A 26846-nucleotide genomic window follows, 5' to 3' on the forward strand; every position below is an offset into this window, starting at 1 on the left:
GCAAAGGCCGTTAATGTGATACTTCAACACCATCATAACAGGCAATCTTCCTAATAATATACCTTATATTTATTATGAGGTTACTGTTTTGCCATTTTAACACTTTTTGTTTGTTTATGTATTGCATCATCTACTACTTGAATCATGATTTTTCTCAACCCAAACAGATTTATTTTCTAAAGCTTATTTTTAGGGATGGACGAGATTGGATTTTTAGTTCGAGACGAGACGAGACGAGATTTTTTATTTCTCATAAAATTTCGAGACGAGATCGAGACGGGATTTCCCTTCTCATACACAACGGGAAATGCACGTTCAAAATTTTTACCTGATTTTGTAACATTGTTAGATGACTGTTTAAATACAAAAATAATGATAATAGGCAAGAATATTTACAATCTTTTATTAAAAAACATCAGCATAACATTTTTTTATTAATCACGCCTAACTTATTAAAAATGCCTACGATTAGGAAACATAGTGATATCAGTTAGGATAGAGTTCAACTTATCCTAAAATAAAATAAATCATAAAATAAAAGCAATATTAATTTTTATAAAATATATTTACTTGTTTTGACTTTTTATAGTAATAAAACTCACACTGCTTACACTTAACAAAACTTCTCAAATGTTATTAAAGTAATATTATTAAAATAATTAAAGTAATATTTACATTTAAAGAATTAATTAAATAAGAACGCCTTCGCAAAGGAAACGCAACTACAACACGCTCCTGTATTGCGGGTATTGCAATTAGTTCTTTTTTTTTTTTTATTCTCGTCTCGATAAAAATCTCGGCCAAAAAGAAATCTCGTCTCGTGTAACGAGATTTAAAATTTCCCGAAAATTTCCCGAAATTTCGAGACTTGACCATCCCTACTTATTTTTATTTTTAAACGCCCCCCCCCCCTGGACGGACATGGTGTAGCATGCTACTTTGGTTTATACATCATATAGCTAAACTACTGTGTAGACCTTTAATTTGATGTGCATATCAACCTATGCTTACATTTAAAATTTTCTTCTGACTCCTAGTGTGCCGTCTCTGAGGAGGTAGCGCATCACTGAATAATGTGTTGAAATTAATTTAATGCTCAGTAACTGTGTACAAACTTTTGAAGCTATGTCTTTGTTACTTTAAAATATTTAACCGTCCCGGGACTTTTTTCCACCCTGTATAGCATACAATTATGATAATGCTATATCAATTTAACTAATGTTGCTTAAAATCTTGAACATTATACCTTTAAAATATCAAAAGTTCTCACCTTCGTTCATGTTCGGTGTAACATCGGTTTATTCTTGTTAAGAAAATCTCTACAGCTAGGAGTCGATAAATATACTCAAAATAATGAAAATGTCTTTAATTCAATTGGAATTTTTCTAGTAAAAAAGTTGAAATATGTTCACTCAGACATACATTTTCTCCAAAAGACATAATTACTTAGTCTAAGTTTAAATACAAATGTATAGGTACTTATGATCTAATGATTTACAAAAAATAACTTCATAATATATTGAGCAAATCAGTCTTAAGTTCAAGGAAGCCATTCAACTTGATTTCTTTCTTGATTTTCAATGAGTTCTTCTTTATCCTTAGATTTTGATGAAACAGTGTTATACAGTTTTTTTGCCTCTTCTGCTACTATTTCTACTCCGTCTCCTAGTTTTTCTCCTGCCTGTAAAACAACATTTAGATCTTAGCCAGGATTTGGCAGTTCAATGAATGAATGAATATCGTTTATTCCAAAAAAAAAACATAGGCTACAAGCTGTGATTATAAACTAAATAAAGTATAATAGATAGAGACTTTTGTCACTAAAATATATTATACGAGTTTTAATAAAGCCAAAAATTATAACAATAAAATAAAGGAACTAGCAGACATAGGCAGTGCTACCTGTGCGTCTGCTAAGTTGCTGTCAAATAGAAAAAAGAAAAATTATTGAATTTTGGAATGGCAATTAAAAAAAGACAATAGGTCGTTATTATTATTAGTTAAATAAGTGAATGTATTTCCATGAACACAGTGCTGGTAAGATAGCGCTTTAGATTTTCGTGGTGGCCAGGAGAGAGAGAGAGGGTGTGTGTGTGTGTGTGAGTATCGTGTGTAATGGTGGTAGTGAAGAGAGTGATGAGTGGATTTTAGGGTAAAGAGTGCAGTGGGGTGTAGGAGAGTGGTAAATTCGACTGCGGACAGTCCTAACAAAGTGCCAAGGTCAGTCAGTGCAAAGGTCGGATCAAGTGCGCTGGTAGTCCGCCGTGATAATAGAATCGGCCTCGTCGATATTTAAACTGAATAGGAATTCATTGACGCGGAATTTAAATACCTTTAATGAGTCACAATCAAAAAAATTGAAATCCCTAAAAATGTTGCATATGTTACGATAGACTAGGTGTGAAACATAGTATGAATTAGTCGTAGAAAAAGTATAATTCACTTGAATTGTGGTGATTCTAACTCTAGAAGAATATCTTGTGTTATATAAATGTGAAATATTTTGAAAAATGTTATTGTAATTTGTATGAATGTTTATTAATATTGATTTTACGTACAACTGGCGAACAGTGAGGACTCCTATTTCTTTAAATAGAGCGTCAGTCGGGTAACGTTTGCATTTCCCAAATCCTATTTTTAAAATCAATTTTTGAGCAATATTTAATGGTTCCAAGATACTCCTATAACAGCCACCCCAAGCTATAATACCAAACGAAAGTAATGATTGAACAAAAGCAAAGTAAGCCATTTTTAATTCCTTAACAGTCAAAATTTCTCTCATGTGTTTGAAGGCAAAAATTAATTTCCTAATTTTATTTCTAACATAATTAACGTGATCTATCCATTTTAATCGTTCGTCAAACAATACACCTAGTAGTCCAGTCAATGAATGATCCAAAAGTAGGTGTAGAGTGCGTGAGCAGGTAACTAAGCGATTCCTTCAGAAACTTGTTCAGGGGGCTTAGGGTGTTAACATACCAAAAGTCCTGACTCCTAGGTGGTGAGCCAGGGGGTGGAGGGGGTGAAAAGGGGGGGAAAAAGGTACACATTTTGGGTTTTTTGATTATATCTCGAAAACTATCAACTTTTTGTATACTATAGTAAATTATAAAATTGAAGAAGATTAAATTTTCTACAAGAAAAGTACATAATGTGTTTATTTTGGTTCAACAGATTACGAGTTATAACTTATTTAATTGATATCTTATTAAAATACTCCTTCCATAAGAAATACATGTAAATTAGTATGCGAAATGGGGCGAATCCTATCCGCCCAAAGGAAATATAACTGATATTCTGGAAATCTTGACAAAATTTCCAGTAATTTGACACTTAAATCATGAAATTTTGTCAAAAATTAAAGCGAGGGAGAGCGTTTAAAAATGGGATGATTTAAGGTTTTTTTTATATTTCCAATAAAAAAACACCAAAACTCGACATTTTGTTACCTCGCCCTCGCCTTAATTTTGGATCAATTTTAATGATTAAAGTGTCAAATTACTGGAAATTTTGTCAAGATTTCCAGAATATCATTTATATTTCCTTTGGGTGGATAGGATTCGACCCATTTCGCATACTAATTTACATGTATTTCTTATGGAAGGAGTATTTTAATAAGATATCAATTAAATAGGTTATAACTCGTAATCTGTTGAACCAAAATAAACACATTATATACTTTTCTTGTAGAAAATTTAATCTTCTTCAATTTTATAATTTACTATAGTATACAAAAAGTTGATAGTTTTCGAGATATAATCAAAAAACCCAAAATGCGTACCTTTCTCCCCCCCCCCTTTTTCCCCCCTCCACCCCCTGGCTCACCACGTAGGAGTCAGGACTTTTGGTATGTTAACACCCTAAGCCCCCTGAACAAGTTTCTGAAGGAATCGCTTAGTTACCTGCTCACGCACTCTACACCTCATTCCTTGACTGGACTATAGATATTTATAAGAGTTTACTTTTTCTGTACTGTCACATCTACAAGAATTACTTTGATAATCGTCACATTCGTGGATTGTGAGATTGCCTAAATTGAAGTCTGTACTCTTACTAATAGATATAGGCATGAATTTTGTCTTAGAAACATTTAATGAAAGAACATTTTGATTTAACCACCAATGTGGCCAATGTTTTGGCCATTGCAAAATATACAGGGTGAGGGGGGGGGTTTAAAAAAGGTGGTGACATAATTTACGTAGCAATTCCTAAGGTCAAAACAAAGAGGAAATCGAGAATAAAACCATTGACTATTGGATCCTGAAGTAGACTTCCCATCTAAATGGTCCAGCTGTTGCCAATTTTTTATTTAAAAAAAATGTAGTTGTGTGAGCCAGTCACAGAATGCGCTAGTGTCTAAAATTCAGTTGCTCACCAGGTTGTTGGGTCATAACAGTTGCCAGTGTTGGGAAGTAGCGCGCTACAAGTAGCGACGCTACAGTAGCGCGCTACTTTTTTTGTAGCGTTAGCTGTAGCTACACTACTTTTAAGATTTTGTAGCTTTAGCTGTAGCTAGCTACATTTTTAAAGTAGTTGTAGCGGAATTTTAGCTACTTTTTTCGCTACATTAACATTGTTTGAGATAGTGATTTTTATCATAACCTCAACCTTACGTGAAACAACCTCTTTCAATATCAAACTGAGATTTTCAAAAACATTAGGCCTACTTTCTTGGCTTCATACAGCTGGTTGCAGCCGTTTCATTCCCTATTACAACGTTGTGTGGACATGGAGGCCATTAAATGACTGTTATCTGAATTTTTGGCTCTCATTTCCAATTTACTACTCTATGATTACTGTCAGGTAAAATAAAATCGCTAGATGCAGACGACGTTTAAACGTTACCGTACCGGTGACAAGAGAAGCTATTGAATGCTTGCAAGTGGTTGGCAGGGAAATTAATAATCAATTTAGTTTCTTTATTATATCGATAGTGTTTTAACTTGGGTTTTAATGGAAACCAACACTAAACCTTAAAATAATGAGAAAGCTGGTCTATCAACCTTTGATTCAGCTGTTGATTGTAGTTCATCATCACAAGCCCTTCCTTGGTTAGATTACGAATATTTTTCAAATGTTTACTAAATTAACAAAGAGGAAATTACCTGATGAGATTTAAGATATGCCTAGACTACATGATAATTGTAACGAAAAAATCTCCATATAACATGAAACTTACATTGAAAAAATAGCATAGTTTGCTCCTGCTAACAGCTCTTGTATCTAGGACTATTCCACGGCTATGCTATGTTTTAAGACGAATACAAAGTTCCAAGTTCAATTATTAGGAATATATCTGTTTAGTCCTTGCAAGAACAAGCCTACTATAGCCAACTTGTTACATAGCCAAGTAGGCCTACATGTTATTTTTACTTTACAAAATTGTCAACATGTTTAAATTAAAAGCCGATTTCAGGATAAGTTGCTGAATACTGTTTTCTGCACCAACTAGGTTGAAGCACAATTTGCCCTATGCATAATGACAATAAAGGACGATTTCTTGACATAGAAAAGTGTTATTCATAGAACAAGTAACTTATCGCTATGGTTAAAAGTTATAGCAATGTCGTTTTTAACATTAAAAATAAAGAAATGCGATTAAACTCCAATTTCAGTAGGCTTGGCTCTGTAACACAAAAAAAGTATTTTAAATAATCGTTTCACAGTTTTATTGGTCTTAATTGTTGATATAAGACATATATAAATGAATCTATATTAAAGAAATAAAATGAGCTTTTAAAATATAGTTTGGTTGTATGTCCTTTGAACTTAATGAAATTTACATATAAGATGCTTAAAAATAATGCAATATTTAAAAATAAGTACTAAATATGACGGGGCACCCAACTATTTGGTTCTGTTGTTGTAATGTTAGGTTTATAATGCCAACAAATTACTGTAAACACAATCTAGGAATAATTTGTTTTCCAAGTGATGTTAGATACAATACTGACATTTTTTTTTTTTTTATGTTTGTTCAATAAAAATGTAGTTGCAATTAATTTTACATTTACCTAATGTGCGTGGGAAAAAAGTAACGTCTTTGGAAAAGTAGCTAAAATTGTAGCTGTAGCTACATTTCATTGTAGCTGTAGTTGTAGCTAGCTACTTTTTCGGAACTGTAGCTGTAGCTGTAGCTAAGCTACTTTTTTGGAAATGTAGCAGTAGTTGTAGCTAGCTACATTTTAAAAGTAGCTTCCCCAACACTGACAGTTGCTATAGCTCATCATAAGTCATTCCTTAAGTTTGAGTTGGTAAAAATGTTTGTGTATTTGACAGAATTTGTATAGTCATTTAGATCAACGCAATCTGTAGGTATCACATCAACTACCACGATTTTGATAAAAAATCTGGCTACAAATTTAACATGGGGATGGAATGTCTAGTTGTATTAATAGTCAAAGATAAAACTTTTTTGCTTTGTTAACCAGATATCCGCCATTTTGTATTTTTTACATAACAAAACCATTTATCTTAATATTGTTTCAACCTATCTTAATGCAACTTGGTATGTTTGTTAAATTAGATGAGATCCATGTTAAAAAATTCACTTTGGTCCAATTTAAAATTCCAAAATGGTGGCCATTTTGATTTTTAAAATTTGAATTGCAAAAGAATGGCTGATTTTATTGAAAAAAATGTCAAGTACATTTTTATCTAGCATTTTAAATTGCCTATCAAATGCCACCATGTTCAAAAAGATTGAATAAAAAATAACTGAAATACCATGATTATTAGTTGTACAATGAGGCAAACTTGACTTGGTTGAAACTATAAAAAGATAAAAATGTATAGGCCTATGTAAAAACAACAAAATGGCGGATATCTGGTTAACAAAGCGATTTGTGTTATTCTAGATTTTCTCTTTAATTTGACCCAAGGATTGAAACCACTCCTTAAATTATGTCCCAACCCTTTTTGAACACCCTGAATATTTTGTTATGATAGGAAATAAATATATGTCTATCTATTTCATAACAGAAATATATCAGAAAGGCACCTTTGTTAAACCGAATCTCTCAACTTTGTTGCATCATCTGTAGCCTACAGTAAACGTATGACTTTGCTCAATAAAGATGTTAAGTGAATTGGATGGACCAATGTGAAAATATTTTGTTGGAAAGGACAAAGGAAGTAGGATGTTACTCAGAAATAGATTATTAAAGCCCTTCAACCCCAATCTTGAAAACACGGATGCCAGCCCATATGGTATTAGTGAATTGTTGTCTCATCGCTCGGGCTATTGATCAGAACACCCGGTTGCGTTCACATCAAGAACTCTAACTGTAGAGTACACAAAGTAAAGTGTTTACAAATTGAAAATGAAGTTATGGCTTTTGGCTTTGTAATAAAACATTCACACATTTTTTTTTAAGGAAAACACGTTCTCTTAGCAACCGAGCATAGGCCGTTTGACATTTAAATAAAAGCATCCAACTTGAGGTTGATTCACACATATCATTTCTGTCACAGTTCAGTCTCAGTTGCATCCGCAATTTCTCAGTCAAACTATCAGTTATTTGGTTTCAGTCAGTCTTCCAGCACTTTATTTACAGTAACGTTACAGTAAAAAAATGTAATTAAAAGAAAAGATAATATTCTATCAAATTTTCAATGTCCATCTTTTGTTGATTGTAACAAAAAGTACTTAATATATAAACATGATAATTAAAATAATAAAAACACTATTTTCTAACCTCAAACACATCCCTCAGGAACATGAACAATCCACAAATATCGGTGAGAAGAAATTTGAAATTGACTGACGGACGCCGGAAGAGCGACTGACGGAACTGTGTCGGATAAGTGTAGATAGCGCTATGGAAAATCCAAAAAGAATAACTTTGTTTACTGTGACGTGACTGATTTGACTGTACTGTGACGTGCAGGAAATGTGTGAATCGACCTTAAAACAGCGCTTATTCTTTCAGTTCATAGTTATGATTTGAGGTATCGTAAAGGTTCGTACATGTTTCATGCTAAAGCGCTCAGCCAGCGCACGTAACCATGTGAAACCTGGATCTGAAAGTTGAGGAGCATTTTTCTCTATTGATGATGAATTGATCATGACTCAGAAGAAAATTAGCCTATAGCTACACGTAATTACCCAATTTTGTCAAAAACTCTTGATTTTAAAATTCGAGGTAGGCATAGTCGTGTAGACGATTTCCTAATAGCTTATATCCTTTGAAGAACAGAAATTCCAGTTGAACAAATTGTTTATTGTACCCTTGGGTTTGTGAGGATGATCCTTACCTTGCGCACGGCTCCAGCTATGCTCTTAGTACTGAACGTCTCGCTGTTAATGTTGATGTCCACTTTAGGAGGGTCACCTTCACTGGGACATTCGCTCTGGTCAATCCTGCTCAGGTCGTAGGGGTCGATTCCAAAGGCACTCAGCTTGCCTTTGATCTATAGCAAAGGTGTGGTACAAAACATGTGGTAGTATAGTTTGGTGTGGTTTTATTTTACCAATACTCCCTAATTAACCTTAATTAGTAATAACATCTCCAATAGGCCTACTTGACCTAGTATGACGTCTTGACCTTGTAACACTTCAAATGAAACAGCTGGTATCTTTACTAAATGTCCTTTTTATATCCACACAAAGGATTTTTTTCTGTAGCTTCTACCAACTTGCTGTACAGTGACTACCAGATTACCAGTACTGTACTTCACTGTCTTCAGATCAGCGTTTACACCAGTAGGTCTAGAGTGGCAGGCAGTTGAGTTTTTTTGGTCATTAAAGAAAAGAAGGAAAGGTTTATAAGATACTTAATGTACTATTTTGAAACTGTAATACTATCTTTGAAATAGTGTGTTTAAATAGTACTATTATTTTTTTTAAACACAAGCAACCTCTTCTTTATATTACTTGTGTATAGGCAAGACTCCATACCCTTCTCCTTTTTCTTATTGAGACTTGACTGGTATTGTTACATTCAAAGCCAGGTTTCCGACTGGCTAATAAACTCCAATTGAGTTATTTATTTCTTTTTTTACATTTTTTGAAAAGGATTTGTTACTGCGAACCATAGTATGGATTTGGATTCATTCAAAGAATGAATTGAAATTATGAGTATGATCTCTAACTCAGTCATAATGCATTTCCAAATATTAGAATTTATGTGGGATTCCCAGATTCAAGAACAAATAATTAATTACGTTGTTTACCTTTTGATTGCCAGGTTTTTGATGAATTTATAAGTTGCCTGGGGGGGGGGGTCACGAGTGTGAGTGCAGAGCAGTAAATCGAATCAAGGAATTGAATGAATGCTAATCGGTCACCGGCTGTTTTATATACACCAGACACTTGAGGTTACATTGAGGTTGATGACGCGTTGCGGTCGATAGTTCAAGTTAGCTCAGTGCAGATTGTATGTAAATTCTAAGATAATTTATGCACCCTAATTTAGCGACTATGGACTTTAACCAAGTCAGGTGTTCTACAACAGAAAGCTCTAGTATCATAAACTCACCCCCATCCCCTAACCTACCAACACCTCAAGAAGCCAGTACAAGGACAACTGCCGGGCAGCCGGACAGTGACATATGTAGCGCCCCCCGGTCAGCTTGCACGCTCGGAATTTCACACTCGCGCCATGAATCGTCCGCGAATGTAAATAAGTGTAAATAAAATAGGATAGTGCTTTTTTAGTGACTAAGTGATAGTGATGTGAGAAGAAACAAGAAACAGCCCTTGATGATGCCACACTTGTGGTGAAATGTACATAGAGCGTTAACTTATAAATTCATCAATAACCTGGCAATCAAAAGGTAAACAACATAATATGTTATATTACTTTCCTCTTTATTTTTTTATGCAGAAAGTGTTCATAAAGCGAACAAATTTTTCTGTGAATCCACCTTTATATACAGGGTGATCAACTCAAGGAGGCCACCATTGGGATATCGGAAACGGTAAGAATTAGAGAAAACTTTAAAGGGGGGACATTCCTTTATTTTTTGTGGTAAATAAAAATAACAAAATTTAGTTTTTTGAAATTCAGCCGCCATTTTCCAACATGGCGGCCAAATTTGAAATTTCTTATGGAACACCCTATATTTGATCATGGTTTCGGATAAAACATGCAGTTTAAACACTTTTTTAGTCTTGACAATTTTTTCATAAACCCACTGGTTTAGGAGTTACAGCCTATGAAAAAATGACTTCCGGTGTACATGTTGCATCATGTAGCTCCTAAACGAGTAGGTTTATAGCGAAAATGCTGCATGTAAATAAGACGTTAAAATACGTAAAAAATATTAATTCCATTATTTCAAAAATGGCGGCCATTTTCCAAAATAGCAGGATGAAACCATAATCAAATATAGGGTGTTCCATAAGAAATTTCAAAGTTGGCCGCCATAATGGAAAATGGCGGCTGAATTTCAAACAACTAAATTCATATTTTTAATTGCCACGAAAAATTAAGGAATGTCCCCAATTAAAAGTTTTCTCTAATTCTTACCGTTTCCAATATCCCAATGGTGGCCTCCTTGAGTTGATCACCCTGTATAACAGTGCAATACTAATACAATACTATAATTATCATGTATAAACTACAACTCTCTTTACGAACAATTGATATAAAAGACATCACTTACCTTATCCAAGTAGACTTTGTCCAAGTTCTTCTCGCGGGACAGGATGGTGGCGGACTGTCGGTGGCCAATGTTGAGTAGCTTCTGACATGTGAACACAGCTCCGTAGGTCGTGTAATCAGTGAAAAACACTGTGTAGGAGGCGGTGCCAGCAATACCTTAAACAATGTGATATTGATAATTGATAATCAATCTCTTTTGATTTGAGATCCTACAAGTAATGTACTACATCTAGGAAATACTACACTCCAAAAACGCCTGGAACCCCTGGTTGTCTGAAATCTAGGGCTCTGGGTCCTTTACATCACAGTCCTCCAGACGAAAGAGCTCCTAGTCCTTCATAGTCTTTATACAGAGTACAAATTAGTGCTGAGGCATTTAAGCTAGATTTAAAAGTCAAAGCTCTCTAGAAAAAATAAAGTATTACCATCAAGGAAATGGAAAATAGTCAAGAGAGGAGGACCCAAACAGTAGTGACTACAAATGCCAGCAACTGTGTACCGTCTCCGCTCGCCATTCGTCTTAGGTCATCTCCTTTGATCCGTGACAAGAGACTGCCAAAAAGCGAGCACACTTGAAAACGAAGGTCTGTGATGCGAACTACCCCAAATGTACACGAGCACACCGAGTACACTATTGCGCTTGCTTTAGTTCACCTACATTCGGCGATAGCTATAGCTAGAATATTAGTGGACAAAGTCTATGGCACTGGAGTCAGATTTGAACCAGCTTGCTTGGCTATACAGAATCTCATTGGAGAATTTAATTCACAGACAACCCTTGTACTATGACAGGTATTTTTTGTTGTAACTAATGAAAAACTCTGCATTGTTTAACAAGATGAAAGAATCACCTTAGGCTCAGCACAGAATTAGTTTATCTAAGCTACTTGTATATGATTCTCCCGATGTTATGCCTACTTACTGAGGGGGAACTTGACTACCATTTTGGCTGGAGTATCAGCCGATGGTACAGTCAGGTGACCAGTGTAGTGGTATTTGTTGTCCACACTGGCCAGTCCCAGGATAGGATGTTCAGAGACCTGCTCCAAGTCATACTCGTTGGACGCAGAAGTTGCAGTGAAGTTGTACGTCAGACATCTGCTGCTTGTGCTTGTTTTCTGGATTACATACCATTTTCCGAGGAACTGGAAAGAGGATGTTGGTTAGATTGGTAGTATCATTAAATCTCTCCTAAAGAGAACTTATTTTAAGAGGTTGGAAACTTGTAAAAGAGCATTTACCTCTCCTCAAAGGTCTCGAGCCCGTGCGTGAAATTTATCCAGCATTTCTGTTTAAAAAATTTTAAACAAATTGTAATTTGGTGTTATAAGTTAGTCAAAATACACTAGGCTACATATTTAAAATAAAGTTCAAACTGAGTGAATATAAACTACAGTATAGTCAAAAAGTGGTAAATCTTTGTACCTTAGACATGTCAAACTCTGGGACAGGTTCGACTGTAGGACATTCCCCAAGGTGGTAACTGTGACTTTGGACCAGAATGACCAATGTGGTCAGAATAAACAGTCTCACCAACATTCTGGAAACAAATAAATTAATAGAATAATCACAAGAAGGGGAAATAGGTTTAAGGGTTCAAATTCAAAACTTCTTTATTTGTTTTATGTACAGTAATACAATAAATAGCGTCACAGTTCCTTAATCTAACATTGCAATGAATTGTTCAGTCATACAGCATCAGCATTCACACTGATTAAATTGTACAACTCTTCAAGAGAGTAAAAAGCATTTCTGATTAAAAAACTTTTGAGTTCGCTTTTGAACTTGTTTTGATTTTCTATGTTCAATATTTCTTTTGGGATATGTTTTAAGAATGACTATTCATTGAATACAGAACCGGCATAGGATGGTTTCTTTTTATATAGCTCAGAATTGTGAAAAGGTAAGACTATGTTTTTTTTATTTCTGGTATTGTATTTATGTATGTCTTCATGTGTTGTAAAATTGGCTTTATTTTTCCTGACATGCATAATACACTCAAGGATATACAAACTATAGACGGTTAATATATTTTGTTTAATAAAATGCTCCCTTACAGATTCATCAAACTCGAGATTTAACATGGCTCTTATAGCTCTTTTTTGACTAATTAAAATTTCACAAAGGTTTTGTTTGGTTGTACCTCCATAGACACAAACTCCATATGATATATGGGATTGCACGTGGGCATGAAAAACATTTTTTAGAACTTTTGAATTACAAAGATAATACAATCGTTTTAAGGCATAAATTCCTGAGTTTATTTTTGCTAAAAGATGGTCTATATGCAGGTCCCAACTAAGATGGTTATCGATATAAACTCCCAAAAATTTTGATTTATCTACCCTTTCTATTATATTATTATCAATAAATACCCCCGCCGCAGCAAACCTGCTGACTAAGCGAATTTCCATTTGTCTGAATTGATTTTCAGTTAAATATATTTTAATAACATTAGGTTTAACGAGTACCTAGGTTTGCTGCTACAAGGAAACTAATAAAGTGTGTTTTTGAGTAAAATATTGATAGCTCAGTACAAAATAAATAAATTTGCCAAGTTTGATCAAAATATATTCATAAACAAGCAAACTACAACATTTGACAATATTCTCCATAAGAATAACATGGGAATTTTAAATTTACAATTTTTTTAATTTTCTCCGTTACTAATATTCGAACAAAAATACTTTTATATACTAAATTATTTGTTTTTATAAGCTCTTTAAAAAGGTCTAAAGATAAATTGGGAAATTTTGTGTTTTGAGGGTCAAAAGTGTGAAAAACCAATTTTTACACCATAAAACCCCCCGTAAAGCTCCGTTCCCATGGTCCGATCGTGCTGGTTCGCGAACTCATTCAAGTTTATCCCGCTTTACACCTTTAAACCAAATTTCATCAAAATCGGACAAAAATGACTCAAGTTATCGCGTTCACGGACGTATATATATATAAGTCTATATATATATATATATATACATACATATATAAAAATTTGAACGAATAGTGTTTTTGGCCTCTGGGGACATCAAAATGAAAAAGTAAATCGGTCCCGGGTCTAGGTCTTACCGTGCCACCTACGGTAATAGCTACTTCCCTATAGGGAAATTCGCTAAAATGTTAAAATCATTCTTGTTTCGGTTTTGTTTTGTAGTGAAATGAATGTAGTTAGTCTTCTGCGAGTTTAATATTAGATTATTGGATGAAAAAAAATCCTGAAGTTTACCTAATTCTATGAATGAATTGATTTCCATTTCCAAGCCAGTCTTTGCGGACATAATAAGATTAGAGTCGTCTGCATATAGTATGAGTTGATTTTTTATGTCCTTAAGTTTACTTAGATAGTTTGGCATATCCCTGATGTAACTAATAAATAATAAAGGTCCAAGTATTGACCCTTGTGGTACCCCGTGTTTGATTGGTTGCAAAATTGATTGATATTTTATCACTTGATTTCCTTCTGTTTTTGATATTTCTACATATTGACTCCTATTTTGAAGGTAACTTTCAAACCAATTTAAATATGAGTTTTTGACGCCTATACTACTTAATTTTTCAACAATTTTGGTATGGGATATGCTGTCAAAGGCTTTAGATAAATCCATAAAAATTCCAGTTACTATGTTTTTCTCATCCATTGATTCAATTACTGACTCAATGAAAGTAATTAGAGCGGTATTGACAGATTTGTCCTGTCTAAAACCATGTTGTTCTGGGCAAAAGAGATTATTATCGTTCAAATGTTTTACCAATCTTAAATACATGGCTTTTTCAAAAATTTTTGATATCGAAGGTAAAATAGAAATAGGACGATAATTTTGAATTTCTGTGTCATCTCCCTTTTTCAAGACTGGTACCACTTTTGAAATTTTGAGTTGCTCTGGAAAAATTCCTGAAATGAACGAAGCGTTGACTAAATGAACTAATGGCTTGATGAGTGGATCCCTAACAAATTTTATTACTTTAACTGGTACTCCATCATAGCCACTAGACCACTTATTTTTGAGTGAATCAAAAATGGCAATTAGCTCTTTTTCTTCCATTGGCGGACATCTAAAATTTGGAATATGATTATCAAAACCATTATCATTATCATGACAACCATCCTGTGCCAGTGTCATGTCTTTTACCATATCATCTATTATAGTTACAAAATAATTGTTAAAACTATTGACTACTTCCCTGGGATTTGTAATTTCACCATTATCTGACCTTAAAGTATAATAATTTTTATTCTCTTTGTTTGTATTTTTTTGTGTTTCTTTATTTATGATTTCCCATGAGGCTTTACTTACATTTTCAGAGTTTTTAATTTTATTGTCATAATAGTCCCTTTTTAACTTTAATAGATTGAATTTATATTGTTGATTTTTTTCCTTAAATTCAGCTTTTAGGATTTCTGAGCCAGAAGATCTTGCCACTTTATTAAGTTCAATAAGATTATTTTTTTCTTCTTTTAATTCATGTGTAATCCAATTGTTTGTATTTTTTGTGATTTTTTTCTGAATAACCGGAAATGATAAATCAAAATAGTAGTGAAATATATTATGGAAGGTTTTATATTTGTCTTCGATTCGCGAGTTATAGAGTGATATCCAGTTTTCATTCGCCAAGAGTGATTTAAATAATATCATATTATCAACAGAAAAACTTCTTCCCCGAAAGTGAATGCTTGGAGGATTTATTCTGTTAGGTAATAATAATAGTTCTATAATTTGCCCATCGTGATCAGATAAAGCAGTTATTACACCCTCTACTTTTACGGTTTCTTTATGAAAATTTGTTAAAACATTATCAATACAGGTTTTAGAGGTATCTGTGACTCGAGTTGGAAAATCTATCAAATAATCCATACCATGTCGTGTAAGAATATTCTTTAACTCCTTTGATTCAGGTGATACAACAAGCATATTTATGTTAAAATCTCCCATTATGATTAAAAATTTATTTTTATGTAACAGAATTTCAATAAGAGAATTCAAACGAATTAAAAACTCTGAATTATGTAATTGTGGTGTTCTATATATTCCCACCAATGTGAAGCTGATGCTGCCCGACTTAAAAGTACAACAGCAACATTCAAACAGTTTATCCCGACATAGTACTTCGATTTCATCAGAAACCAGCTGTTTCCCCTTCAAACTCTCTTTGCATAAGATTGCAGTACCCCCACCGGTTGTTGTGCTGCGGGAGTATTGTGTGACCAGGAGAGTAATTTTTTAGATTAAAACGTTCTAATTCAGTTCCATTCATTTTATGTTCGCTTAAAATGATTATGTGTGGATCTAATTCTGTTAAAATAACTTCTAGTTGTTCAATACGAGTAGATAAATTTTGGATATTCTGATGAAACAATCTGATATTTGAACTAATTTTATTTATCTTGGGTCTGATTCGTAATTTATTTGAGAGTTTAAAGGAGACTCATCTGGTGAAATGGTGACAAAGGGCTCATCTGCTGAAACGATAACAGGAGACTCATCTGGTTGGGTGATGTCTGGAGATAGTTCGGTTGTGATGTCTGTCTGTGGAGGGGTTGAACATTCTTCGGTGGTGATCAGCTTTATCAACTTTGTTACAAACTCCTCTTGGGAAAGCCCACGCCTCAGAACTCTCTTTGCTGTAGGTTGATCAGAGGTTACTATGCAGATAGTAGCACCAGTAGCACGATGGAAGTCCACAATCCTTTTGGCAAAGTGTTCTGGCAAGATGAGGTCTCTTATGCATCCCATTGGTGAGCAGATGAGAGTTTTAAGTTCTTTCTTCAAAAAATCTTCTTTTAATTGATGGAAAGCTTCATCGTAATCTTTTCTATCTGGTTTCCCCGAATATTCAGCCTTGGTAATCAGGCTATACACTGTGGCCCCATTACTGTTTTTTTGGCAAGCCAGTCTTTCTTTGATGCAGTCACTTCGTTGCGGCCGTCCAAACTTTCTCCTGAAAACCACGGCCACTCCCGCAGACATGTGGCGATTGTTTTCAAAGTCATTAGATATTGTGTGGGAAAAAGCTATTGACCGGTTATCTTTATACTTTTCTATTAAATGTCGGCATCGACAACCCGAATCTCACCATTACTTGGAACTATGTCCGTCTTTGGTGCAATGATCTGGCGTCTAGGACTGTTTCTTTTGTAATCATTAAGTAATAACTTTGCAATCATCTCAGCTACTTTATTTTTTCCTCTTCTGTTTAGGTGCTGTCCATGTTGCGTAAAATAGTGTCGAGGAAGTTCATGGAGAGGGAGGATTTTAAAACCGCAGCTGGATTTTGTGACAAGCCTCTCCAACTCTGCATTAATTCTTGAGATTTTGAAATCTAGTTCAGGTTTATCATGCCTCATTGGCAGGGTGGCGAGGATAAGGTTTGTGCTGTTGACTTTCTTCTTCAGTTCTTCAAATTGAAGTATTATACGATTGACTCCTGTAATCCCAACATTATTAGATCCACCAATGACTAACAGATGGTCTTCGGTTGAAAGGTTTCTCCCCAAGTTTGAGACATCTTCGATCACCTGGTTGAAATTAGCTCCAGGTCTAACAATTGCAGAGACATTTGCCGAGGATCTTTGCTCAATAAGGCAACTTAGATTTTTCCCATGGCTATCTGCCAGAATTAGAAGCTGAGACCGTTTTCTTTTATTGTTATAGTTTTGTGGAGCAGGGGGAATTTGTCTTCTGTTGGGTTTGTTTTGCTTTTGCCGCCTCTGTAGATCTATTTCGTTGACTTCGATTTCCTCATCGCTACTTTCACTAAGGTCAGACAAAACAGAGTAGGCATTTGAGCAATCAACACCTCGAGAGGCAATGACATTACTCCCACCCCTTGGCTTTGTTTCCAGCATCCATTGATTTTTATTTTGGGCCTTTAGTGGAGGAAAGCATTTGCCACATCCTTGACCAATTCTTATTTTTGCACAATCCAGTTCCTTTGATAAACTTTCATTATTTGTTTGAAGCTCATTAATGACCAAATTTAGACTTGCAATTTCACTTTTTGCAGCATTAAGCTCTTGCATTAATATTTGTGTGTGGAAGGCCTGGTAATTACTTCCTTTCCGATTTTTGTCATTTTTGGATGGTTCATGAGTCATAGATTCTTTTTCTGTACGATTCAGTGACACACAAGGCGTAGGACTCTTCGAAATATCCCTATCATCCGGAGTTAGATTATTAGAAATAGTTTTTTGTTTAGCTAAGGGAGTTTTTTGTTTATTTAAAACTGGGCTCATTGATTTGGTGCAGGTTTTAAGATTTGCTTCCGCTCTAGCTATGCTAGATAAAGCTAAACTGTAAAGTTCTTTATGTTTCAAAGCAACACTTTCTGCAGGGTACAAAAGTTTATTCTCACTGTAAGAGCGTAAATCTCTTTTATTAAGATTAGCAGTTTCATGGGTTGCAAAAAACTTTACTTCATACTTAGTAATATTTGTGTAAGTTTCATTGTCTATTTTGACAATTTGGGCAGGCCAGTGTGGATAACCCTTTACTTTACCAAATACAAGATCATTAACCTTAAAATCCATTATTTGCAATTATTTCTGTGTTTAAAACATACATACATATAAATGAATATTCAAAACAATCAATCTTCAAACTGAATAGCTATTGTATTTTAATTATTTATTAATTCTTTTTTCACAACCTTTAGTGTAGTGTTCATTACTTTAATTTTAAAATTTTAAAATATCCGGGAAGCAATATATTCCAACATTAAACTCAATTAGCTGCTGATAACCACTGGTCAGTTTTATACAGAGTCCTTTGTATAGTGCAAGGGTTAGTCGGAACCAGTTTGTTGACAAATACTGTCTGTAAGCTAATTATGCTTGCTCAATATGTTTTGCAAGTTTCTGCAATCCTGTGAGGTTAGACCTAGTTAAATCAAGTGCTGTGCTGAAAAATAGTTCCTTTATTGAATTATAATGTTAATATTCCCAAAAACTAAAACTAAAAAAATATTCAAGCAGGGTTCAAGCAGTATGTTGGGGAGCCAGGGATAATGTTTTGTGATTTTAATACAACAGAGATGCAGCTTTGGTTAAAACATAAACATTGTATAAGACAATATTAAATATCTTGTACAAAATGCATATACTTACTTCCCTTTTTGATTAGAAAAACTCTTGCAGCCTTTTTTTTTTAATTAAAAAGGGTTCAAGTTAAACATAGTTTAGAGTTTTTGTTTTTGGGAGCTTCAAATTTGCTAACATCAACAGGTATATAATCATCTAAAAATTGTTCTTTTAATAAAAATAAATAAGAAGGAAACATTTTAAATATATTTATCTTCAGTGCTTGGGTAAACAATCCTAAATCAATCAAACCTTGAACTTTGGGAGTAATATTACTATTGCTGTTATAGGACCACATTTTATTTATTTATTTTTTATACAGAATACAGGAAAAGCTTCACAAAACAGAACAAATAATATTCTCAACAACACATATTAAAAATACATTGAGAGTACCAAATGCTATTTCCTATTATTATTGTTTTATTAAATTTTGTGGCTAACTAAAACACAAATGTATTTTCTGTTGTAGAAAAATGTATAATTCTGTCTTGAACCTTTACTGAAACCTGTAGCCAATGTTTCTTGGAATATACTGTTTAAGTCATCCATTCATTCAATTGTATTCATATTACTAAATATATTGCATACACAGTCTAGTAATTTTATCGTAATGAGTGTGGATTTGGAATTGTAATGTGAGTTAGTCTGTTGTATTCTTCCTTCAAGGTTTTGCCAATAAATTAATGTTTTGATTTGAAAATGTTATTCAATTGTGATGTAAATTAGTAATGAAATAACACAATGGTTTTAGATAAAGTTATAAAGCTATCAGCCAGCTGGTTGATGTGGGGTCATTGTTAATGAACAAGAAATATCAATAATTTGAACTTGGGATTGATAAAAGCTGAAGGTTGAAGACTGGCACAGCTAACTAAATGTAGATAGAAAATACAATCGTTATTCACACAACTTTTCGTTTCAATCCCCTCCAGTTTTTTATGCAATATGACAAAAATAAATATTAAGATGTTTACAATAATAAATGCTGAACCCTGTGTTTAGGATTTATTCAAAAAAGATTTTGATGTTGAATATTAAAATGAGAGTTTGTTTTTAACAAACAACACTTGATATAAATTTACTCAAACGATGGTTAGTTTAATTCAAATGGTGAAAATTGGAAATATTATGCATTAAACTTGGATGTATCTGCAATCAAATACATCGTACAAAATATTTTCTTACTTTTACGATAATACAAAATACTTTCTATAAAGCAGGAAACCCACTACTTTAGTTCGTTGCCTTCCGTTCTGTTTCGTTCCTTTCCGTCTCCATTTGGCTTCGACACCTTCTGCCATTTTTAAGGCAATAACCTGTTAGTCCGTCGCTTTGAAGAGTTCTTTGAGGTCAAGGAGTTGTTTGAGGCAGCTGTGTTTAGTGCTGAAGAGGAGGAACGAAGACTCAAACAACAAAACCATAGGTTCTGGGTACATACTATATCCAAAGGAAGAGATGAGTACGGCAAGTTTCATAATTTGTTCATGGATTAAAAAAAAACAACAACTTAAATATCTTATTTCTATACTTTGGCATGTCTCAACTCTCAAGTTAAGTTTTACGAGTTGGTTGACTTATTGACATTTCCAGTGAAACATAGCAACTTTCGTTAGGACATCGGTCGTTAGGAGTGTCTTGCCCAGACTCCGAAGTAAGTACATGAACAATCCTAAAATTATAAATGTATTTGTAACCATTTTGATTATTTTTTGGTGATTTTTGTTATATTAAAATACTGGTTAGTGTGCTTCATCAAACACAACAGATGTCACACACGAAAGCTTCACAGAGACTAATGGCAGGTGCACGCAGACTAGAGAAACACCTGATCCGACGTCCATCACCAAAGCCCCAGGGATCAATGTCGCCAGAAGGAGAAGGAACGGAACGAAAAGGATACTGTGGAGACAAATGGGTTACAGTCTATTCAAAGCCTAGTAAAAAAATCTAAATGGAAGGTGACGGAGAATAACTTCAGGCTAGACCTAGGGGTTGTGGCATCATTACTTCAATAAAATCCGTCGGTAATTTGACGGGATTCGAACCCGGGACCAAAGCTGCTTGCTCACCCGAGCCACTGACTATTGGGTTTCCTGCTCAAGAAAAACACTACACTCCTACTTAAGTAAATTAATCTTCTCAACAAAGCAATATTTGAGCAAATAAACTATCTATATATATAATAGGCATAGCCCTCACTGACTGACTGACTGACTCACTCACTCACTCATCACTAATTCTCTTACTTCCCATTTACCTAGGAGGCTGAAATTTGGTACACTGATTCTTTAGGCATTAAATAGGAAAACTAAGCTGTTTTTATTCTGATCGGACTCTCGGGCTCCGCCCCAGTGGCTCTGGAGTTTCCCATGTTAACCTTGAGTACTCATATTTAAATGGAATTAATGAATCTTAACAGCTGTTTCAATTAAACAAGTTGGTTCTGTTCTATGATGTTCAATAGCATTAGTTACAAGGATCGCCAACAGGGTGCAGCACTATTATTTCTTTTACATTTATGACAACAGCTAATTTGCAACCAAAAGGTGAGTGAGCGTAGCGAACGAACTTCAACCTGGAGACGAGTTAGCGTAGCGAACGAGCTAACCTGAAGGCAAGTGAGCGCAGCGAACGAGCTCCGACCTAAAAGTGAGTGAGCGTAGCGAACGAACTTCGACCAAGACGTGATTGAGCCATGCGAACGAGCTCACTTATGAAGTTAAACGGAGCAAAGCCCACGGGTACAGCTAGTAGCTATATATATAATGCATGAAACTAAAGCATCATTATTCATTAAATCAGGTCATAAGGAAATAGAAGTTATTTATAATGTTACATAAAAATTGCATGCTAAATGTAAATACAACTTAACATATCAGTACTAAAAAAACCTTTACTGATACTATTATCAATCAAGTTACAGTGTGAAATATGGACTATATAAAGAACATATAATGGCATAATACTGGTTGTGAAAGTTTTAATTTAGAGAGAAAATCTTCCTTACCTGGTGAACTAAACGGATTCTAGATATCTGAGTGCAGACAACTTCTTCTGTGGTCTATTGATGTCTGTCAGCTGAGCTGTCTGTCTAGTCTATTTTGTCCACTCTAGCCTGGACCACAGCTGATTGGTTATGACTGACTGTGACTGATGGTTATGTTGTGACAGTCACTCACTCCAGTCTGCTACAGTCTACGTCATCTGACATTAGTGACATTCAGTCGTGGACCGGTTTCTGAGATGATGGAGCATTTCCTGTAATCCTACTACGCTTAAGCCCACATCCTGCGTAAAAGTTGCAATGAAAGAATTTGGATTTAAAGTTAACGTTAAAGCAGATGGTTTTGCCTGTTCCTTTGAAGGGTATATTTTCTTCGAAAATGTGTACAGTACCTTTCTATTCTACAGCTGATATTTAAAAAGAATTGCATTAATGATTGCCCACATCCTGCGTAAAAGTTGCAATGAAAGAATTTGGATTTAAAGTTAACGTTAAAGCAGATGGTTTTGCCTGTTCCTTTGAAGGGTATATTTTCTTCGAAAATGTGTACAGTACCTTTCTATTCTACAGCTGATATTTAAAAAGAATTGCATGAATGATTAAGGATTTGTTTAAGACTAAATAATTTTGGCTGTAGGTTGCTCTGTTAATTTTGTTTGTGACCTGTGATGTAAATATAACACAGTACAGAAGAATTACGAGAAATTAATATTTTGTAATTAATTAGCCAATACAGTGTTGAAAATATGTTTGGAAACTCTGCAATTGGTGTAATTGGTGTTACGGTACTTTTGTCTCAATAGACTTTATATAGATTATACGATCTTGGTGTTAAAGATGGAGTCAGACTCCAAGTTCCTGAACTTACTAAAATACTCTGTTCTATAGCTACTAGTTATATTCGTAATTGAGATGTCCTCAATCTATCCTACAACGGAATATCACAATGGCGTAAACAAATTGAAACTTTAACAAAGAATGTTTATCAAAACAAATGTTTGTGTTTATAATCTAGGTAACATTTTAATGAAACAAACACAATTCCATTAATCTAGTCCACTTATAATGTGATGAGTCATTTAATTTTATGGCCAGATGAATCAGATCGCATGCTTCACTTAGCAGATGTTTGACCTGATTATTCGAGTAAGTTTTGGTTCTACTACAGAACACGCGAAGACTTTTTACTCTTTATTCTGTACTATTATCACCAATCAGTGGAAAGCCAATTGCGATAAAACTATCTAAAAGTCAGCAATGTATACTTTTCAGTTATTTAACAAAAAATATATGATTAAAATAATACAGTATAGAAATTAGAAATGTAGTTAGTTGTTACATTCATCAACTGAGGTCTTTTTTACGCGCAACCCAAAAAAAGTACTGTGAGACACATTTTAATGACAAAATAGCCTTATATTTTCGTATCCCTGTTTTCTTTAATTACTCATTGCCGATCAGCTGATATGTTTTGCAGCATAGTTAACCACGAGGCGAGGTTTAGTGTTATTGGGAATGTATTGTAAAGACACAAATATGGCGTTTTCCCAATCTTGTAATTTGGAATAATAGGTTGGAAGTTGGAAGTAAATCAAGGTTGTATGCCAAGAAAGGTTTGAAATAAAGTCTCCATGAGTTATTCCACTACCTAATAAATAACCTATGATTTTCTACTTTTTAGTGCGTTTAAAAACGTTTTGTTTTAAAAAGGCGTCTGCAGATGTCTTCTTCAGGACGCAGTACAGGACTAACTAGGCTACCTGACTAATAGTCCGATGATCCGACTCCAACGGTTATGAAACGAATTCTCAACCCATGTTGACCTCTACAACGACAATCTAGCGTCCCTTAAACACAAAATCCTACAAGACTAATTAATTCACAATCAATTGCACTTATACACCCAAATACAGTTATACATCTTTAGACTTACACCTACTTTAGAATACAGTTTAAAACTCAGACATCCTACACTAAAACTATTCAGATTTACATATTATCATCATTGTTATTGTTATTCTTAATCTTCATACATTGTTATTGTTATTCATAATCATTCTGCATTGTTATTGTTATGTCATAGTATTATAGCTATTATTGTTGATTGTTTGTATTGATGCAATTGTTGATGAGATGTTATTTTGTTGTATAGTTTCTAAGTCAGTATTGGAGTTTATATAATCTTATTTATAATCTTAACTGATTGTTTATTGTAAATGGCATTGCCGTGGAAAATAATATGAACATGAAAATGAAATACAAATTTAAGGAACCAAATCAGAATTTATGGACAGCTGAAATCTCTGGATGTAAGTGAAAATTAAATCAGGCAGATAAAAATGTTCGTAGTATGCAGGTTTGCTGCAAAGGGGTTATTTTTTGTTTACTACCGATTAGGTTCCTTAAATTTGTGCATGTCAACTAAGAATAACTTTAACACTATAATAGTACAAAAACGAGAAACCCGAATCCATAGTAAAAATAAATTACCCCCCGTTGCATCAAACCTGCACACTGAGCAAATTTCCATTTGCCTGATATTCACTTAAATCTAGGCATTACGTTTTTTTTATTCGTATTCTGTTTTCTTAAATTTGTAAACGTCAGTAATAAATAGGGGATTTATTAGGTACTGGAATCACACCTAGAAATTTAATTTCAACACTTTTTCTTGGCATAAAACCAATGATTTACTTTCAACGTAGCCTATATATATGTATTCCAACTATTCAAGATTGGGGAAGCGCCAAGTTTGTGTCATTTACATTAAATTCCAGACAACACCAATACTTTATTGATATAGTTGCTATGCAACAACGCATATCAGCTGAAGGCATTGAAGTAAAGAAAACAGGGATACCAAAATGTAAAGCTGTTTTGCTGTTTTGATATTAAAATGTGTCTTACAGTACTGTTATTTTGTATGGGTGTTAAAAAAGAAACACCCTTTAGGTCTATTTTATTTATTGAGCTATTTAGCTACCGGTACTGCTCTAGAAATTACTACAAGAAACGCATTTGGTTGAAAGGTCAACAAACTTCAGAACCATGACTCATTTAATATCTCCAACACAATATAGAGAAATAGAAAATGCTAGTTAATCCAACATTTTCTTAAAGTTTAGTCTTTTAGTCTATTTATCAATGCAGTCTTGAGTCTTGCACAACAATGTGAGGACTTGTATAGATTTGAAGATAAGTGTTCGTTTAATATTTTGACAATTATAGTTGTTATACCACGTAATTAAGGTGAAATAGTATGCGAGAAACCCGAATCCACAGTAAAATAAATTACCCCCGTTGCAGCAAACCTGCACACTAAGCAACAACACTTACCTTTTTGTTATGCAAATGCAACTAATTGAAAAATTCAAAACAAGACATTGATTATGCTGTCTTTATTCTATCGATATCCTGATTAAATATCGACTCCAAAACAATCGTCAACTGGCCTATAGACTAGAGTTTTGTTAGAAATTAATCATCTACACTGTATACACTCTAAAAAGCTAACCAAATCAGTTCATTTGTAATAAATTCCAGAAGTGACACTTTAGAATGATGATAGATTATAACACTAATTATAGCTAATTAAGACAGTAGGATAAATAGTTAGATTCTTGCAATCAATTTGTTGACGATGTTATCGGTACATCGATGACAGATGCTCGCATGCCTAAATCTAAAATGATTGTTTTCAAAACATTTCCATCCCCTATCACGTCAATGATACCATCCCTTTCTACCTAGCAAAGGATAGGGGTTAGGGAGTTAACCTAAAAAGCGGATGAAACGCTATTGAAGGTAAATCAATTAAATGTTTTAATTTTGTGTTAAATCTTAATACTTGGAGATGATAAAATCATTCACAGTGTTCGGTCGTTCGGCGCTACTCTGCCATCACTTAGCAACGAGTAAATAAACTAGGAATACCGTACTTATATAAGAGAATGCGCCCACAAATTCCACTATTTATGACTAACTAAACTTATGGCTTTTGTAACAGTTGAAATGTCTTCTCGCTTAGGTTCTATAAAAGCTGAAGAAGACGTATCCCCCGATAGTGTTCGGGTGAGTACAAACACGAATTAGATACAGTACGGTAGGTATTCAAGCCTTGACAAAATCAAATTAATTTTAATGAATTGTTATAACTACCACTCGACTTATGTTGAGATTTTACGTTTCAAAGCATATAGATTTGACAGCAAAACATCTTGTTTTGTACCTTATGGTTATATGCAAGATAGATCATATATTAGCATACCAAATTATTCAATAACGGTATATAATACAGAGTGTCCCACGAAGAGGTTTAAACGTTTGACTTTATATCTATTGCCCATTTATAGACCGATGTTTATGAATTTTACATAATTTATTAAGTATGTTTTAAAATATTCTAGGAAAATTTCAGCTCCCTAAACCTCGTAGAAACAAAATGGTGGCATATTGAATGTTTTTATTAACTAATCATATTAAATTAAACCATTATTATTATTGTTGCTGTATGGTCCAGAGGCTACCCATAATAAATTAATTAATTTATTATTATTTATTAACTATGCTCACAGTTCGAATAATTTTGGACTCAATTTTAGGGTTTTCACTAGGCTATGTTATAATTTCCTGATTAAAAGCCTTATTTCCCTAGGATGTTATAATACAGATATTTTACGAAAACAAAAACACTATTTTTAATATGTTTAATTTTTTTTATATACCACCATTTTGTTTTTACGAGGGTTAGGGAGCTGAAATCTTCCTAGAACATTTCTTAAACCTACTTTATACATTTTGTAAAGTTTCAAAATGATCGCAGCATAAATGGGCAAGTAATATTAAATCAAAAGTTTAAACCTCTTCGTGGGACACTCTATATATTTCAAGAGCTTGGTATCCTGTTTGGCAAATTCTTTAGACGTTATTCAAAAGTTCTTGGCGCGAGATTTTATTTTATCAAAATTTAAGCATATATAATAATGGGGGTTTGTTTTGTTATTTATCCATTCATTTCCACATTGTAGGCTATTGTTTTAAGGTTAACATTTATTTGTAGAAGTTTTCTAGAACTTAAAAATAACCGAGCTGCTAAAAATCTTAAAAAATAAGTTTTTCTTGCATATGAAATCTTTACAATCAATGCTACGTATAACTTAAT

At 33.8% G+C, this 26846-nt stretch overlaps 2 protein-coding genes across 2 annotated transcripts in view; one reads left to right on the forward strand and one right to left on the reverse strand.

Annotated features, from left to right (window-relative positions):
- Positions 1–1351: 1351 nt before the first annotated feature.
- On the reverse strand, positions 1352–21850 carry LOC128998617 (apolipoprotein D-like). The gene is made up of 6 exons (XM_054424831.1): positions 21689–21850; positions 12033–12147; positions 11530–11752; positions 10609–10763; positions 8257–8412; positions 1352–1681 (listed from the first exon to the last, which is right to left on the reverse strand). The coding sequence occupies exons 2-6, from the start codon at positions 12144–12146 to the stop codon at positions 1541–1543; spliced, it is 789 nt and encodes a 262-aa protein (XP_054280806.1). The 5' UTR covers position 12147; positions 21689–21850; the 3' UTR covers positions 1352–1540.
- Positions 9689–26846, forward strand: part of LOC128998616 (dynein axonemal intermediate chain 4-like) — a 44493-nt gene continuing 27335 nt past the window's right edge. Inside the window, exon 1 of the mRNA XM_054424830.1 lies at positions 9689–9777. The gene's annotated coding sequence lies outside the window, so the exon portion shown is untranslated. The remainder of the gene's footprint in view (positions 9778–26846) is intronic.

This window comes from Macrosteles quadrilineatus, unplaced genomic scaffold (genome assembly GCF_028750875.1).
Source record: "Macrosteles quadrilineatus isolate MER2022 unplaced genomic scaffold, UCM_ALF_1.0 Scaffold_7__1_contigs__length_78375512, whole genome shotgun sequence".
NCBI lineage: Eukaryota > Metazoa > Arthropoda > Insecta > Hemiptera > Cicadellidae > Macrosteles > Macrosteles quadrilineatus.

Coding starts and splice junctions, on each gene's coding strand:
- LOC128998617 (XM_054424831.1), bottom strand. CDS start 12,146: ATGTTGGTGAGACTGTTTATTCTGACCACATTGGTCATTCTGGTCCAA. Junction 8,413..10,608: donor ACAAAGTCTACTTGGATAAG/GTAAGTGATGTC, acceptor CCTTTGCTATAG/ATCAAAGGCAAGCTGAGTGC. Junction 1,682..8,256: donor TAGCTGGAGCCGTGCGCAAG/GTAAGGATCATC, acceptor GTTGTTTTACAG/GCAGGAGAAAAACTAGGAGA.